This window comes from Schistocerca gregaria, chromosome 6 (assembly GCF_023897955.1).
Source record: "Schistocerca gregaria isolate iqSchGreg1 chromosome 6, iqSchGreg1.2, whole genome shotgun sequence".
NCBI classification, from domain to species: Eukaryota; Metazoa; Arthropoda; class Insecta; order Orthoptera; family Acrididae; genus Schistocerca; species Schistocerca gregaria.
In genome coordinates, this window is record NC_064925.1 from 127,659,405 (window position 1) to 127,677,273 (window position 17,869).

Here is a 17,869-nt window from a genome sequence, read left to right on the forward strand (position 1 = left end):
GTGTCTCATTTCCTAATCTAATTCCCTCAGCATCACCCCATTTAATTTGACTACATTCCATTAACCTTGTTTTGCTTATGTTGATGTTCATCTTATATCCTCCTTTCAAGACACTGTCCATTCCGTTCAACTGCTATTCCAAGTCCTTTGCTGTCTCTGACAGAATTACAATGTCATCGGCGAACCTCAAACTTTTTATTTTTTCTCCATGAATTTCAATACCTACTCCAAATTTTTCTTTTGTTTCCTTTACTGCCTGCTCAATATACAGATTGAATAACATCGGGGAGAGGCTACAACCCTGTCTCACTCCTTTTCCAACCACTGCTTCCCTTTCCTGCCCCTCGACTCTTATAATTGTCATCTGGTTTCTGTACAAATTGTAAATAGCCTTACGCTCCCTGTATTTTACCCCTGCCACCTTTAGAATTTGAAGGAGAGTATTCCAGCCAACATTGTCAAAAGCTTTCTCTAAGTCTACAAATGCTAGAAACGCAGGTTTGCCTTTTCTTATTCTTTCTTCTAAGATAAGTCGTAAGGTCAGTATTGCTTCACGTGTTCCAACATTTCTGCGGAATCCAAACTGATCTTCCCCAATGTCCGCTTCTACCAGTTTTTCCATTCGTCTGTAAAGAATTCGCGTTAGTATTTTGCAGCTGTGACTTATTAAACTGACAGTTCGGTAATTTTTACCTCTGTCAACACCTGCTTTCTTTGGGGTTGGAATTATTATATTCTTCTTGAAGTCTGAGGGTATTTCGCCTGTCTCATACATCTTGCTCACCAGATGGTAGAGTTTTGTCAGGACTGGCTGTCCCAAGGCCGTCAGTAGTTCTAATGGAATGTTGTCTACTCCCGGATCCTTGTTTCGACTCAGCTCTTTCAGTGCTCTGTCAAACTCTTCCCGCAGTATCGTATCTCCCATTTCAGGACTTTAACCATACGGTGCACGATATTCATTGCAGTGGACAACTTTTAATGCTCAATTCTCTGGCGTTTTCAATCGGTCATGAGGCTGCAAATGCGTGTAGGACACAACACCTGTGGGGAGTGCGCACTGCAGTGAACTGTGTGCACGTGAAGCCTCAGGACTGATTGGAAGTGCCAAAGAAACGACCATTCCTCTTCCATTTCCAGTACATCGCCCTTGAAAGAGTGATATATATCTACTTTGCCTTTTTAAGGTACATTACTTTGGTACATGAATGGTAAGCATATTTAAGAATATCTCCAAAGTACTTCTCTTTGTGTTACTAATATGAATGTGGATGCCATGTTTTTGATACAACGATCTGAAATTATATCCCCATATGGTTAAATGCAACATATCTAACGAATTATGAAATAAAGCCATAAAATATTCACAAAAATAATGTTCTCATATTTCCCTCAGTGTAAGTTTGAAGCTGAAAATTAAAAATCTGAAATAGGGAAAGAAATCAGTGACTGAGAAAATCTTTCAGCCTATCAACAAGAGGGTCAAATTATTATCATCGAAGACGAGATACAGGGAGTAAACCTTTATTAAAAGTCTTACTTAACGTTCTGGGCGTCTGTAGAGCTTCCTTTGCTTATAGAACTTCACGTCTGTTCACATAATTGCTGGTACTGCATTAATTTCATGATTTCTATTTTTCAGTGTCGACTGACACAACGTAATTCGTACAGAATTTCTCTTCAGAGTTATTTATCTTGGATGGTGCCTCAAAGTATACTCCAGGGGCATTTTACGAATACATGAATGCTGAACACCTCCCAAAACAAGCCTCAAATTGCCCGGTAGAGTAAAGTTTTAGCAGTCTAGGACTGCACCAAAATAATTCTCGTCTCTTCACCCTGTCGTATAATTGTTTCTCCATGCCAAATGAACTGCAGAACTCGCAGTGTGCCTCTGAATTGTATCCATAGACTTAGGAAAGGTTCAAATCGTGGAGAGAACGTTTTCTTGCTCCTGGAAGTTTCACAATTCTTTCCCTCTCTTCTAGTGCAGAAAATGGCATTTTATTTATTTCGATTGACATGTTTGAAATTTTGTGTAGATGTACACACCTATAATATAACACGGTGTGTTCTACCGAAAGGATGGCAGGAAGATTAGGATTTAATGTCCCGTCGACATCGAGGTCAATAGGAACGGGTGTTCCTCCCACTGTACCGCAATAGCTCTGTCATTTAAAACCGAAAGCAGACTCACTAATCCATCATGCATGCTGTTTTTCCACTGATAAATAGTACATTACTGTTTTGATTCCGTTGTGCATCTACGGTAGGGGACGTACTTACGGGAATTGAGGACGAATGACTGGCACATATACTGCCGCCCTGTTTATGTGTTGGGATTCGGCGACGGAATCGGCGCGCTAGTGTGTTAGACTGGCTGCTTCCAGTAGCTCAGAAAGGGCTTAGCGGGAAAGCGACACAGTTCAGCGTCGAGAGTGCTGCAGCACCGAGGGATCGGTAAAATTTCCCGTGAACAGAGTTACAACTAAGAAAACCCAAGATATCGCGTTGCTAAAACTGCACCAGCGTTGGTAAAGCTGCACTGTTTCTCATCTCGTTCGTCAATATTAAATCTGCTGTTCATGGAGTCAAAGCCAATGAACAGAGGATCAAATAGGTAAAAAGGCAAGAACTAGTAGCAATCCTTGGATACTGATGGCTTACTGAGAAATTAAAAATGGTGGACAGCCACCAATTCCACCTTTTATCGCAAAATGTGTTTCCTCGTAAACAAAGAAGGGAGAAAATGCTTAAATTTAAGCAGTGTCCAAATTCGGTTTCGTTTCGTAAAATATGAATGTGAGTTTTACAAGTGCAAAGAAAGATCCACTTGAAGTAAAAGATACACACTAAAATGAAACTCGTAAAAGAGTGAAACTAGAAGTATTCGAAATTATTATGACTGCCTGGGGGAGTCAGTGCATCGTTACTGAATTACCTATGAGATGAACTTTACTATTTCCGCGCTTCTTAGAGCTGGTTAAATATATTTACGAAATATTGCAGAAAGGCGCAGAATTACAAAATTAACTTAAAGTAAATGTATAGAGGAGATGTCAATAATCGGTAATATGTAGAGAAATTTGCACCTGACATGGAAACAAATCTTGTTTTCCCTTAAAATACTGTATATAGAGCGAATCAGTCAGGTCTCTTGCAAGAACTGCGTGCGAACGTCTTCTTACCAGTTGCATAAAATAATTCATTGCTTTTGTTGGACCCTTGGCTTGGATATAACGACATCTTTGTCTTTGGGAGGACGATGAGAAGACTGTTAATATAATTTGGATTTCATACGACACTGATCGAGTGATTTAGCCTCTCGATAAAGAACTCTTTCAACAGTGCAAATTATTTTTCAGAAAACTGTCAGACAGTATAATTTCCGTTATCGATTTGTCATGTCATCTAATTAATCTTGACAGCATTTTCACTTAAATAAAGCGTTACACTGGATGACTGATTTATTCACAAATACCAAATTTACGCCTGGTGTTATCGTTAGCGACTGACTATTTCTGTGTTTAGCAACTGAAACAGCCAACGGCCTTGATACTTTGTGAACACCGGTTCTCGCCCTATCGCCGAAATTAAGCGAAATAGGGCCAGTTAGTGTTTGCATGGGTGGCAGTGTGGATATCCCAGGTGGCGTTGGCTCAGGGATACTCAAGCCGTCGAAGTGGCCACCAAATGCTAGATTTCCATCATGCTCCTGGCTATATGGCATGATTATTACTGTGACTTTATTTTAATTTTGACGACCACAATTAGACACTGGGCGAGCTTGTAATAAGGCCGTTACACATGCACCTGGACGCCTCGCATGGAACAATGTTTCACGATGGGCGCTAAACGATGGGCGCTAAACTCGACCTATGCGAATACGCCACAGTGCCAGTTCTTAAGTACTTATCTACCACTACCAACAGTCCCCTGTCTATAGCTCACATGAAGAAGACAGAAGGCTTGCCAGCCGAACTATCGTGGCAAGAAGTCGACGTCACTCGATTCTAATTCAAGATCTCGCGGAATAAGGAAATTTTGTTCATACATACGACAGGAACCTCTTACTTTCATAGAAATCAAAGAATTAGGGTTTCTGACCCGTTGCGCATATACGTCAGAAGGAAATAGTGGGCGGTTGGCTAGTTACGAGTGTAGAGCCTCCCTACAGATCACAGCTTTTGTAAGCTAGGCTTCGAGTTGCGCATTCGAAATATTTTCTATTCTTGAAATCTGTCGCGTTATTTTAAAGAAGATAATTTACTTGACGCAAAATAACAAGTTCAAGCAAACCAAGCGCTGTGTCATGTGTGAGATACAGAGGCGGGCGAGTGCGCCAGGACTTACCAACAGCGACTCAAAGGAAGGCCTCGGCGCTTGTTGGTGACGTCACGTCAGCTAGGCACGGCGAACGCCAGGTCTGTTGCAGGCAGAAACGCCTGGGGATGCTTATCACTATAAATCTCTTATTGTTGAACAAAATGTTTGGTATTGTTTTGGATTCTGCACTTTTATTTAGACGAAAGATTTTCTTACTATCGTAAAGCCACAAATAAAGATCATAGTTCTGTATTACTGAATCCTGTCGAAACAAACGTAGATCAATATGAGAAGATGCTTTGCCCCATTACAAGCTTCGGAAATTTTACATTCAAGTAACTATATTTCCTTGATCCATTTTGTTATCGAAACTTACCCCAACCCCCTTACAATGAACTCGTTTTTTTTTATTTATTTATTTATTTTCGCCGGCCGGAGTGGCCGAGCGGTTCTAGGCGCTACAGTCTGGAACCGCGCGACCGCTACGGTCACAGGTTCGAATCCTGCCTCGGGCATGGATGTGTGTGATGTCCTTAGGTTAGTTAGGTTTAAGTAGTTCTAAGTTCTAGGGGACTGATGACCACAGCAGTTAAGTCCCATAGTGCTCAGAGCCATTTATTTTCGTTTGACATTGCCACTGGAAATGTGAACTAATTTACATGTGTAAATGTCCAACTGTTGCCAGTCATTAGATTACAGTCGTTTTCAACGAAAGGAAGCTATTTTAGCTTCATACATCGAAAATACTGCTGAGCTTACACTTTTTTAAACATGCACATTAGAAAAGATAAATATTCCCTTCTTGCTATTGAAAGGAGAAACTTTATAAGATAAAAAAAATTATTTCATAAAACAAGTATCTCTCTTTTGCCTCTTCTTCTATCCCCCACCCCCTCCCTCAACGTGTACAATCGCAAGATTTTTCTTTAACAGTCAGTGCTCCTCGCCCCATAGTCAACCAAGATACCTAAAGAAGAGCACCAATATGTTCAGTTTCTTGTAAAAGCAACCCAGTACAAACGTAACTGCCTCAGATTTACAAATAAGGTAAATAAGCACGAAATCTGTTTCTGCTGGACCATGAAGTTGTTTTTGTTTGTCAATCCGTAAAACACGTGGAAATTTAAGTTCAGGAGTACACTATTTGTTAAGAAGTGTAGTGAATTGCACAATTCATTGATTGCAGAAATCTCTCAGAACAATGTGTGTTGATCAACTACCGCCAATAGTTTCACATTTTCCTGTGTCAGAGAGGGAGACACCACCATTATGAGTATGCCTGCAATAGACCAGGCGTTCGCCGTGCCTAGCTGACGTGACGTCACGAACAAGCGCCGAGGCCTTCGTTTGAGTCGGTGTTGGACTTACCCCAGTTCACTGCTAGTAGCGCCACGTCACCTTAACGCGTCTGCATGTAGCGCACAAGTATTGCACCACAATTTAATATGAGATTAGAAATCAAAATTTATGTTTAAAGCTTTGATAAATTATAGTTTAGTGTAATAATGTTCCAAATACCAAGTCTTGACTTTCTCAACTTAATAGTTTACGGACAAATGCCGTTTTAAGAGAAAAATCAGAGGCTCTAAATAATGACGCTAGGAAGCCAGAATTTGGTCAGAAGGTGCAGTTAGAATTTATAAATAAGTGATGCTGGTTTCCAAAACCATAAAACAAAAATTAACGCCATAATCCACTTTTTCGGAAAAATCGGAGGCGCGAAGTAATGGACTTAAAAACTTGAAAATTTGTTTTATGCTTCAGTACACCCCAAAAATAGTAACAGAGAATCCACGTTAATCTACCTCTTATAGGTTTTGAGTAATTAAATAAAAACTAATTTTGTAACTAAAATGTACTTAAGTGTTGTAGATTAAGTACTTGAAATTTTAATGATGGAGGATTTTGGTTAAACTAAATGATCAAATATATCAAATAATAGAGCTACACTAAGTTTAAGAGTTGTAACATAAATAGCAACTAATATACGTCTTAGCAAAGGTATGGTTCAGAGGTAACAATCTACCGTTAGTTCCACTAAATAAATACTATTAAGCAAAGTTTTCATTCTAGCGATCTGAAACTTTCTACATGCTTTAAAACAGCTTATCTGCATATCAGTAAAAATTAAGAAGTTCCTGAAGTAATTGATACCTATACTATTAAAGATTATGTGCCCGAGATAGCGGTGGTTTGTAGGCTGCCGCCGTATGCAAGTAGACAGAGACAACAGATGTTTTCTCGGCAGTCCGCACCGGCACCTTATAAATACACCCCCTGAATCAGTAGGAAGGTTCAGTTCTCTCTCAGACACTGCCACCTCGGATGACGTCAGAGCCGAGCTGTGACAAGAGTGTATTTGGCAGTGAAAACGGATAGTGAACTCGCGAGGACTGTAAACCGTTCTGGATCGTTTAGAATTCAGTAAAATAACTGTTAGTGTGCCGCCCGTGTGAAATTCAATTCCGCGTGGCAAGTGGTGAATCTATTTCCACTTTTATGGCGAGCATTAATTTTTTAATATTTATTGCGAAGTTTCAATTGAGTGATGTTGGTCAGGGAGAAAAAACAATCTGGTAGGAATTTACCATAGAGGTCGTCTCCGAACTGCTAAAGGTGCTGTTTTATTAGAAAGGCTTGTTTTCAATTGAACATAACGCAGTAACGCTGCTTTAAGTGTTGTTTGTGAGAAACTTTAATTTAATTGAATCTTGATTGGAACTTTAAACTTTTACTGAAGTCATAGTCCTGACCCCGCAAAGAAATGGGAAATAGACACTTTTATTTCAGTGGGCTGGACCGGAATGTGGCCATGCAGACTGGAAACTAAGGTCAGTATGTTCGCTTTCTGGCTGACCACCAAATTAGTAGCCAGGCTCACGTGATTAAAGACGGCATCAAAACTTTAAACCAGTGAAGTAACTTACTCGCCGCCCCACAATGTGACAGGAAGGACTAGGTAGAGATGACTGTAATATTTTTCTTCAAAATACATTACACTTCTGTTTCATAAGAAATTCCCGTTAAAAGAAAACAACAATATTTATAACCCTCACCCAATCAGTTTAAAAGAACACACAGTTTTAAACAGTTAAATGGATATGCCTCAACAAGTTCCTCAGCAGCTACAAAGTGCCATCACATAATTTATAAAAGTCACCATAATAACATTATGCTTAAAACCATTAGTTTATAATTCACTCATTTTCCATGCAAGGAAAATATTGATGTAACATGAATGACATCATGCCTCAGTAAAGCAAAAAAATGTTTAAACATTTTTGTTAGGTGACTGTTAACAATATGTAGTTCATGAAATGCATATTTGACTGTCAGCTGTTTCATTGTCAAATATGCACTGGAATACTCTCCTTCAAATTCTGAAGGTGGCAGGGGTAAAATACAGGGATCGAAAGGCTATTTACAATTTGTACAGAAACCAGATGGCAGTTATCAGAGTCGAGGGGCATGAAAGGGAAGCAGTGGTTGGGAAGGGAGTGAGGCAGAGTTGTAGTCTATCCCCGATGTTATTCAATCTGTATATTGAGCAAGCAGTAAAGGAAACAAAAGAAAAATTTGGAGTAGGTATTAAAATCCGTGGAGCAGAAATAAAAACTTTGAGGTTCGCCGATGACATCGTAATTCTGTCAGAGACAGCAAAGGACTTGGAAGAGCCGTTGAACGGAATGGATAGTGTCTTGAAAGGAGGATACAAAATGAACATCAACAAAAGCAAAACGAGGATAATGGAATGTAGTCGAATTAAGTCGGTGATTAGGAAATGAGACACTTAAAGTAGTAAAGGAGTTTTGCTATTTGGGTAGCAAAATAACTGATGATGGTCGAAGTAGAGAGGATATAAAATGTAGACTGGCAATGGCAAGGAAAGCGTTTCTGAAAAAGAGGAATTTGTTAATATCGAGTATAGATTTAAGTGTGAGGAAGTCATTTCTGAAAGTATTTGTATGGAGTGTAGCCATGTATGGAAGTGAAACATGGACTATAAATAGTTTGGACAAGAAGAGAATAGAAGCTTTCGAAATGTGGTGCTACAGAAGAATGCTGAAGATTAAATGGGTAGATCACATAACTAATGAGGAAGTATTGAATACGATTGGGGAGAAGAGAAGTTTGTGGCACAGCTTGACCAGAAGAAGGGATCGGTTGGTAGGACATATTCTGAGGCATCAAGGGATCACCAATTTAGTATTGGAGGGCACCGTGGAGGGTAAAAATCGTAGAGGGAGACGAAGAGATGAATACAGTAAGCAGATTCAGAAGGACGTAGGTTGCAGTAGGTACTGGGAGATGAAGAAGCTTGCACAGGATAGAGTAGCATGGAAAGCTGCATCAAACCAGTCTCTGGACTGAAAACCACAACAACAACTGTTTCATTGAAAACATTAAGCAACTGGTTTCGGTCTTAGACCATCATCAGTGAATATAAGGTCAAGAACAGTAAAGGTAAAAGCATGTATCATGAGTTTATTTGGCCATGGACACGTCTCAGGTATAATAATACGTAATAAATTCGCCGCTCGAGGTTGCCGCCCGGTCTGGGCGCATTGCCACGGTTCGCGGGGCTCCCCCCGTCGCAAGTTCGAGTCTTCCCTCGCGCATGGCTGTATCCGTTGTCCTTATCTTAAGTTAAAGTTAGATTAAGTTGTGTGTAAGCCTAGGAACCGATGATCGCAGCAGTTTGGTCCCATAGGAACTTACCACCACAATATAATGAATTAAATTACAGTAAGTTCTACAAAGGACATTTACGGTTGCACTCAATATGACATCAGTTAAAAAAAAATTTCTAATGAACCTATGTCCGGAAATGCGTGGTTTCCCTGCTAGAGACCACTTATTCAGTCATACTTTGTTGCAGAGACTGCGGTCTAATATGCTCTGTGCCATGCAGCCATAGTAATAGTACACATGGTTTCCTCCTCATACGTCATGCCCTAGCGCCCTATTCTTGTAGTGGATGTGATACATAATTGATACAGAGTTGTACACAATGGTTCCGTATTCGAATCCAGAGCTTGCTGACATGGTACACATTGAAATAAGAACACCGTGAATTCATTGTCCCAGGAAGGGGAAACTTTATTGACACATTCCTGGGGTCAGATACATCACATGATCACACTGACAGACCCACAGGCACATAGACACAGGCAACAGAGCATTCACAATGTCGGCACCAGTACAGTGTATATCCACCTTTCGCAGCAATGCAGGCTGCTATTCTCCCATGGAGACGATCGTAGAGATGCTGGATGTAGTCCTCTGGAACGGCTTGCCATGCCATTTCCACCTGGCGCCTCAGTTGGACCAGCGTTCGTGCTGGACGTGCAGACCGCGTGAGACGACGCTTCATCCAGTCCCAAACATGCTCAATGGGGGACAGATCCGGAGATATTGCTGACCAGGGTAGTTGACTTAACCTTCTAGAGCATATTGGGTGGCACGGGATACATGCGGACGTGCATTGTCCTGTTGGAACAGCAAGTTCCCTTGCCGGTCTAGGAATGGTAGACCGATGGGTTCGATGACGGTTTGGATGTACCGTGCACTATTGAGTGTCCCCTCGACGATCACCAGAGGTGTACGGCCAGTGTAGGAGATCGCTCACCACACCATGATGCCGGGTGTTGGCCCTGTGTGCCTTGGTCGTATGCAGTCCTGATTGTGGCGCTCACCTGCACGGCGCCAAACACGCATACGACCATCATTGGCACCAAGGCAGAAGCGACTCTCATCGCTGAAGACGACACGTCTCCATTCGTCCCTCCATTCACGCCTGTCGCGACACCACTGGAGGCGGGCTGCACGATGTTGGGGCGTGAGCGGAAGACGGCCTAACGGTGTGCGGGACCGTAGCCCAGCTTCATGGAGACGGTTGCGAATGGTCCTCGCTGATGCCCCAGGAGCAACAGTGTCCCTAATTTGCTGGGAAGTGGCGGTGCGGCCCCCTACGGCACTGCGTAGGATCCTACGGTCTTGGCGTGCATCCGTGCGTCGCTGCGGTCCGGTCCCAGGTCGACGGGCACGTGCACCTTCCGCCGACCACTGGCGACAACATCGATGTACTGTGGAGACCTCACGCCCCACGTGTTGAGCAATTCGGCGGTACGTCCACCCGGCCTCCCGCATGCCCACTATACGCCCTCGCTCAAAGTCCGTCAACTGCACATACGGTTCACGTCCACGCTGTCGCGGCATGCTGCCAGTGTTGAAGACTGCGATGGAGCTCCGTATGCCACGGCAAACTGGATGACACTGACGGCGGCGGTGCACAAATGCTGCGCGGCTAGCGCCATTCGACGGCCAACACCGCGGTTCCTGGTGTGTCCGCTGTGCCGTGCGTGTGATCATTGCTTGTACAGCCCTCTCGCAGAGTCCGGAGCAAGTATGGTGGGTCTGACACACCGGTGTCAATGTGTTCTTTTTTCCATTTCCAGGAGTGTATTTACTTCTGGTAAGGCAAATGTCTGCGGGCGATGGAAACAGCGTTCTATCGAGAGACCTATCCCACCGACAACAACCACAGCATTCAGTTTTTGCAACAGTGTTTCGCCGTTTGTCTGAGACAGGGTCGTTTCAGGAAACAGGAAATGATGAAGGACGTATCCGAAATGTCCGGGCACCAGACTTGGAGCAAAATGGGATGAACACTGTGGAAGTCGACCGCCCTGTGAATTCCAGGCAGTTAGCCCGGCAGTACAGGGTAAGCCAGACGACCGTGTGGAACAGTCTCCATGACGACTGTTACTTCCCTTATCACTTACAGCGTGTGCAGGGCTTACTAGCAGCAGACGTTCCACATCGAGTGCACTTTTGTCACTGGTTTCTTCACCAGGCAACCGCGATTCCGGGATTTGTGTCATTCGTTCTATTTACAGATGAGACCCCCTAAAAAGCGAAGTGGTATCTTCAACTGTCATAAGTTATCTGTGGAATAGTATGCAGAACTCCCATAGTGTGGTGACAGCGAATCATCAACATCTGTGCAACCGGAATGTGTGGGCCGGGATACCTGGCGATCGTATTTTTGGTCAAGTCTTCCACGTCGCGCAACAGGCCGGAACTGTCAGCATTTCTTGCGGGTGACTTTGCCTCCCCTGCTGGAAGAAGTGCCATTGATGATTCGAAGGGTTATGTGGCATGATGGTGCTCCAGCCCACTTCACCGTTAACGTCCGGACGGATCTCAATTGTGTCTTCCTTGGTTGATGGATAGGACGAGGTGGTCCAGTTGTATGGCCTGCCTGCTCGTTCACCGGATCTCAACCCGTGCGATTTCTGGTTATGGGGCCATCTCAAAAGTATCGTGTATGCAGAGCCCATCCCATTCCACATGTGGAGACACTGGAGCGTTGTATTCATGCTGCATCTGACACTGTTCGCATGCAGCCTGGTCGATGCGAACATGTGAGACAGAACATGCTATGGCGCGTACTCTCATACGTCGAGACACAGGGAAACCATTTTCAACACATACTGTACTGTGGCTGCATGGCAGCCTCTGTAAGAAAGTATGACTGAATAAATGGTCTGTAGCTTGGAATGAAATCAGTTCCGGACAGAAGTTCATTAGACAGTTTTTGTACCGTATCCTCTCATTGATGAGTCCCTACAGTTTGTACACCGTGGAAAAAATCACAAGATGTGTCCGCTGTGAAATAATTGCACGAGATATGTATTTAGCTGCACTGTTTTTAACATTATAAGACCGAAACTTGTTGATGCTTAAGGTTTTCAACGAAACAGCTGATGGTCAAATATGCATTTAATGAAAAAAAATACTTTTTTACATAGACAATTATCAACAATGTTAATAAAAGTTTTAAAGTGTTATTACTCGTCCCTTAAAGCAACTCCTATTAAAAACAGCAAACCAACAAGACTGGAGCAAATGGGCTCGTAATCTTAAGACAGTGAACGTGTCGCGGGACAGCAACACCAACGGTTTTCTGAATTACGACCAGAGCTTCGCGACAGTGGCTAGTTTATGAGTCGGCACAACTGCGAACAAGCGGAAAAAAGTGATGTCAGTATGTCGCTACGAACTGTAACGACTGGTGTTCAGTTCTTGGTGCGGTCTGTACATCTCTTCACTAACAAAGTGTATTTCCTTTATGTGAATTCGCATGCTTACAGGCAGAGTACACAGTGGTGTGATTCTGTTAATATGCCACTGCGATATGGACCTCATGTTAAGGTTGAATCATTCCTTCATCTTTTCCTTTTCCTCATCGTTGTTACGATGAATTTGTGATGCTTACTGAGAATATAGATTGTCTATTCACATTTTGTATATGCGAATTTTGTTTCCAAATTAATCTGATTAAACTGTCTTTGGAGCTTCGTACATAAATCTCTTTTTAGTTATACGTTTCCCTTCTTGTTTAGCTGACAAAAAATGTGCATCTGATGACACAGTACTATATAAATTTTGCTTACCTGTTTAGGGAAGACGGTGAAACATTAAATATGTAAGTTTTGCTGTAGCATAGACAATCAAATATGCCTTGCATCTCAAGTTTTCCAAGAAACGCGTAGGTTAGCTGCTCTTATGTCGCTATACTAGCTAAGGAAAATTAGGGTTTAATGTCCCGTCGGCGAAGATGCCACTGGAGGTTCGTGCGAGGTCAAAAGGGAAAGAGCTTAATGGAATGAAATCATCCTTCTCGTTTTCAACTGGCATTCGCCTATTGGTTTTAGGGAAACCGCGGAAAATATAAATCTGAGGTAGACGTCTGACTCCACCAAAAGGTGAGTACAATGCCTCAAGGGTCAGTCAGCCTGTAAAATAAGAGACTTTTAAGATTTTTTGGAAAAAATAATGAAATGATAGATGTAAATGTTTTTTTTTTCAGATTATTTATTCAATCGTGGACTAGAATTTCTGATTTTTAAAATGATTTCAGTCATCGTTAAGCCCCCCATCCGAGGAGTCACTGTTGATCTGTCCAGAATGAAGTGTATCCACGACGAAGTTCTGCAGTGTGCGAGTCTTCTCTGAAATCAAAAGACAAATAATTTTCTTAATCTATAGGCGATTGCGGACTGAGTAATAGGATAGTTTTTTCTTATTTCACAAAGTAATAAAATGAGAGACGTTTGAAACAAAGATTTAGTTTTGTCGTGTGTTTTTGGTTACGATTTTTTGCAATAATTAATTAATAAACTAAAATACAAAAATAGCCTATTACTCCATGCGTACATAGACGAGCAGTATTTCGGCCAACTTTCAGAAAGAAATCTTTATTATTGTGCTCGCAACGCATTCCGTCAAGTTGAGATACACTGTATTTCCATCAAGGTTAAGACTCATTTTGGACGGAGCAACTTTAACTCCTCAGATAAGGCGCGGGGCGCGGGAGGGCTTTATGATGACATAAATCCTTAAAAAAAGTCAGAAAAAGTTTTACAAGAATCAGTTAATAATGTGCAGAAAGCTTTCCTTGATTGCTTCATTAATGAAAGAGAATCGTAGGAATCGCTTATATTATAGGCTAACTGAGGACAATGGAGCTTTAAATTGTGCCACCGCCCACGGTTGTCTTTTGACTGATATCTGATCTCAGTGTTAAGTCGCAAAGAGAGGAGCAAATGCATATTTGAAGTACTGTTAGGTTCGCCGTAAAGTACGTATACAATGCGACAACTGGGCGGGCTTGTGAATCAGTAACAAAAAAAAAAAAAAAATAGCATCATACATGGGAAAAGCATACACTGGTCCGATAATTACCACCAGACAGGACTATTCGTAACTCGCTGGTGTAGGTGAAAGTGAACGCGATAAGTTTTGCAGTTTTCGAGGAAATTGTGTAAGGCGGAGTTTATCTGCTTGGAAATGCATACAGAGCGTAAAGATCAGGCACCTGGTTGGGCAGCCAATGTAGTGCGTACCGCTTATAGGACAACGAATTTTACATTGTCCCAGGCACCCTTTGTTCACATTAAATGGAAAACAGATCGTCCAAAATTAATCCCTGTAAAATATACGCCGTCGCGCTCGACTGCAATTTTCACGCGTATATGTAAGCGTAAGTTTATGCTGTGATTAGCAGATAGACATATAAAATTGTAATCCTGTATTTATATATGCCTGAATAATACGGAGTGGTAGGTTAACACAAATATTTGAATGCAGGCTGTATTGTACGAATAAATCCACTGAAGTAGCGGTATGGATGCAGGTATACTGAAGATACATTTTTTTGAAATACGAAAGGTAGTAATTATCATAAAAACCAACATAACTGATTTAATACGTGTGAGTGCTCTTTAACGGCGGAAGTAGGATGATGAAAACGCTTATCGGTCATTCATTGCTTTAACTGTGCATTCTTGGTGACATGCATTTATTACTTACAGAAATACACTTTTGTCTTTCTTTCTTTGACTTCTGTTGGACTTGATCTGCCTTTCCTTTAATATTTTTTATTATTCTTTGTTTCCTTAATTCCGATTTTAGACAGCTTTGACCAATAGCTCATACATCGAGCTGTAAAACTAAGAAACCCTGTGCAAGACTAAGTTGAAATTACCCCATATGTTAGGCATAGAAAAAACTTACATTTTTAGAACTAATTAATGAAAAGATGCCACTATTTTGTTATTTAAAGATAAACTTCAACCAAAAAACTGATCAAGTGACAGAGCCCAAGTCTAACGAATTTAAAAACAGATTTACAGAGTTGACTGTCGCAAGAGCTTAAAATTAAATGGAGTGAGAAGGAAAAAAGAATCTGAGAATTAAGTTCAATATTTTTACTCACTGTTCCTTCACATACTCTAACACAAAATAAGGGTTCAAAATGCGAGTTCTCCTTCTCAGTTGCATATAAATCACAATTTGGAAAGGGATTAACTTTAACAGCTAGTTTATTTGCTTAGCTTAGAGTGTTGATAACGGTAAGCGGCTTCTGTTGGAGACCTGAATTAAGAAACCTTGGGTGATGTGCTGGTGGGTAGCCCGGGACGAAGTTACTTTGAGATTACTGTATCCTTTACGTAACAGCGACAACTCCTGATTTTGCAAGTAGTTGATAGTAGTCAAAGTACGGAAGGGGATTAAAGTGGTCAAGTGGTTGCACATTTTTGCAAGCTGTGCGTCAATTTCATACCACGTTATGCCTAAGTGGCTCGGTAGCAGCTGGATCTATGCAGACATTATGATACAGTAATATTTTGTAAGATGTCAGACGATAGATAGGTTTGACTGTTACGCTCAAGCTGCCCTCCTTGGGATGTAATGCATCATTTTTTTTTTATTTTACCCCCTCACCCCACACGAGCAGTGGACGATACATTAGCAGACACAATTACAATCTTTCTTTGGCTAAAAGTTTAAAAGTTATGTATACAGCTGATTTACAACATATTAAAAGGATGATGAGATACGAATGATTATAAGTTAAAAAAATCAGTGACTTTCTGTGAACTTTTTACAACGATAAAATTTAATTTCCTTGGCAATTATATAAGTAAACTAATATTTTCCGTTTGTGTTGGTATTATTGGTGTTGATGGTGGCTCACAGTCTGGAACTAACGGGAAGTAGAGAAGGGTGGCAATGAAAGATTTGTTGAGTTGAAAAACAAATGTATATGGTGATGAAGTGGGAGAGTGTTTTGTAATGAATTCTGATTGGAAAGGATAGCTTATATGACTATGAATAAGTTTTTGAAAATTGCGAGAGAAAAGTACGAGAGGTGGAATTGTGACATGGAGAGGATAAGGAGCACTGAGATGTAAATGCAAGGTTGAGTAGTATGATATTTAGGTGAGGTAGAGATAGGCTATTAAAGTTTCACTAGGATAGGATGAGGCGTGTGTGTAAGATGAGGTTGGGCAGATGCACTGGTATAAGAACGGTAAAGTGCAAGGGTTGGCAATCAGCAGTAAATGATTGCTTAGTTAGTGTCAAGTTTCTGGGAAACGTATAAAATTTCTCGTTCAGTGAGGGAGAGGAGATGAGGATAATGTGGCATATTAGTAAGTTGATACGGCTTTCGAATGGGGTAAAGGAGATGGATATGAAAAGCGAAGTGGAATTCATGGTATCTGAGAATGTGAAGCTAGTAATACAGTTTTGGTAGCACAGAAATCCAGCCGACATGGGCATCAGAGAAATGGATCAGATACACCTGTGTAGGTGAATAGTGTGGCAAAGTGATGTAGCCTCAGTGATTGGTCGGTTTGCAGTTTAATGTATTGTGTGCTTTTTGTTGTGTAGTTAATAGGTTTGGTCTACATGTTGGTTTACGGTCGTTAGTTAATCCGAGGTATTGTAGTATGTATTGTATTATATGGTTTTAAATGCTGACGAAGGAATAAAGGCGTCAGAAGTTACGGGCGCGTCGCTGCATAATTATGACCCAGCCATTTCAAAGATCGATCTGGGGGACCCACTAGCTACCCCTGAAGGCAAACTGTTTGCTGTTGAGTTGAGGGTATGGTTGAGATTTCTAAAGTGTTGGGTGTAGGGATAGAAAGGGATAGAATCGGCCTGCCGAAGGTGTACAGCAGTAAGGAGTGTAGGCAATGTGAGGAATCCAGAACAGCTGATAGAGGAGAGAGTTTTGGAGCACGGGCTGCCGTGGTATGGAAGATACAGGAACTGTTGCTGTTTCTACTTTAATACGATGTGCGGTTGGGCGGAAAGGATGCAATGAGGCAAAAACTGTTTGTTGGACGTGCGTAAGACTGCTCGTTGATACGGAAACTGTAATTTCGTTTGGAATCGTACTGTTATTCAAAGGACACAAAGACGACACAATAACACTTACAGAGTAACTCATTTTATTGCTGTTTCATACCCTCGTCCGTTACATCTAAACCACCACCTCATACACACTCAAGGGAGCTTGACTTTTGCGTTACTTGTATTCATGGCTTTGTGTACGCAAGTAAATTTCTTCTATTATTAGCTGTAGAACTTAGTAAAGTCTGTAAAAAATAACTGCATATTCGACGTGATGTTTTGTACATCTATTTGAAAATTATACTGTAGCCGAAATTAAACAATAAAGGAATAAATAAACACTGGTATGACCAAATATGCTGTCTTGGCAGAAATAATGTCATTGATTATGCATGGAAACTGAAGGGTATCTGTTGTACGTGAAGGGTCTGGCTGCGGATCGGTGCTGGTAATGAAGGTGAAAAGTTGGTTATCTGTTAACAAGGAAAGTGGCAAGACAGTATCTGTGTATATACGAAAGAAAAACCTTTGATGTTTAAATGAACTGAGTTGTCTGATCTCCATATTTATGATCGTTGAGTAAATATTAAATAAATAAATTGGTCATATTCATGTCTTCCACAACGGATCCCAGTAGGAGGTAAAAATTTAAGTTTTCGAGGGAATACGTAAGCATGTGCTCTGGTAAAGATATCACATTTATTCAGGACACACCATGGCTGATGGTTGCAGTGGCGACATTCATGCACATATACACATATCATAGAGATTCAGGACAACTGTAAGAGTAAAGAAAACCTTCACCAGTATGCATATGGTTACCAATATGCGCGTG

General features: G+C 41.3%; 2 protein-coding genes across 5 annotated transcripts in view; one reads left to right on the forward strand and one right to left on the reverse strand.

Moving 5' to 3' along the window:
- LOC126278767 (uncharacterized) overlaps nt 1-17,869 on the forward strand; it is a 779,239-nt gene that overhangs the window by 146,347 nt on the left and 615,023 nt on the right. The window lies entirely within an intron of this gene.
- The window catches only part of LOC126278133 (uncharacterized), an 85,366-nt gene continuing 80,697 nt past the window's right edge, over nt 13,201-17,869 (reverse strand). For all 4 annotated transcript variants that reach the window (XR_007550654.1, XR_007550652.1, XR_007550653.1 and 1 more), the window contains one exon: nt 13,201-13,340. Coding sequence is in view for 1 of the 4 variants with exons in the window: in XM_049978020.1 (XP_049833977.1) it covers nt 13,277-13,340 (64 nt within the window). In the remaining 3 variants the exon portion in view is untranslated. The remainder of the gene's footprint in view (nt 13,341-17,869) is intronic.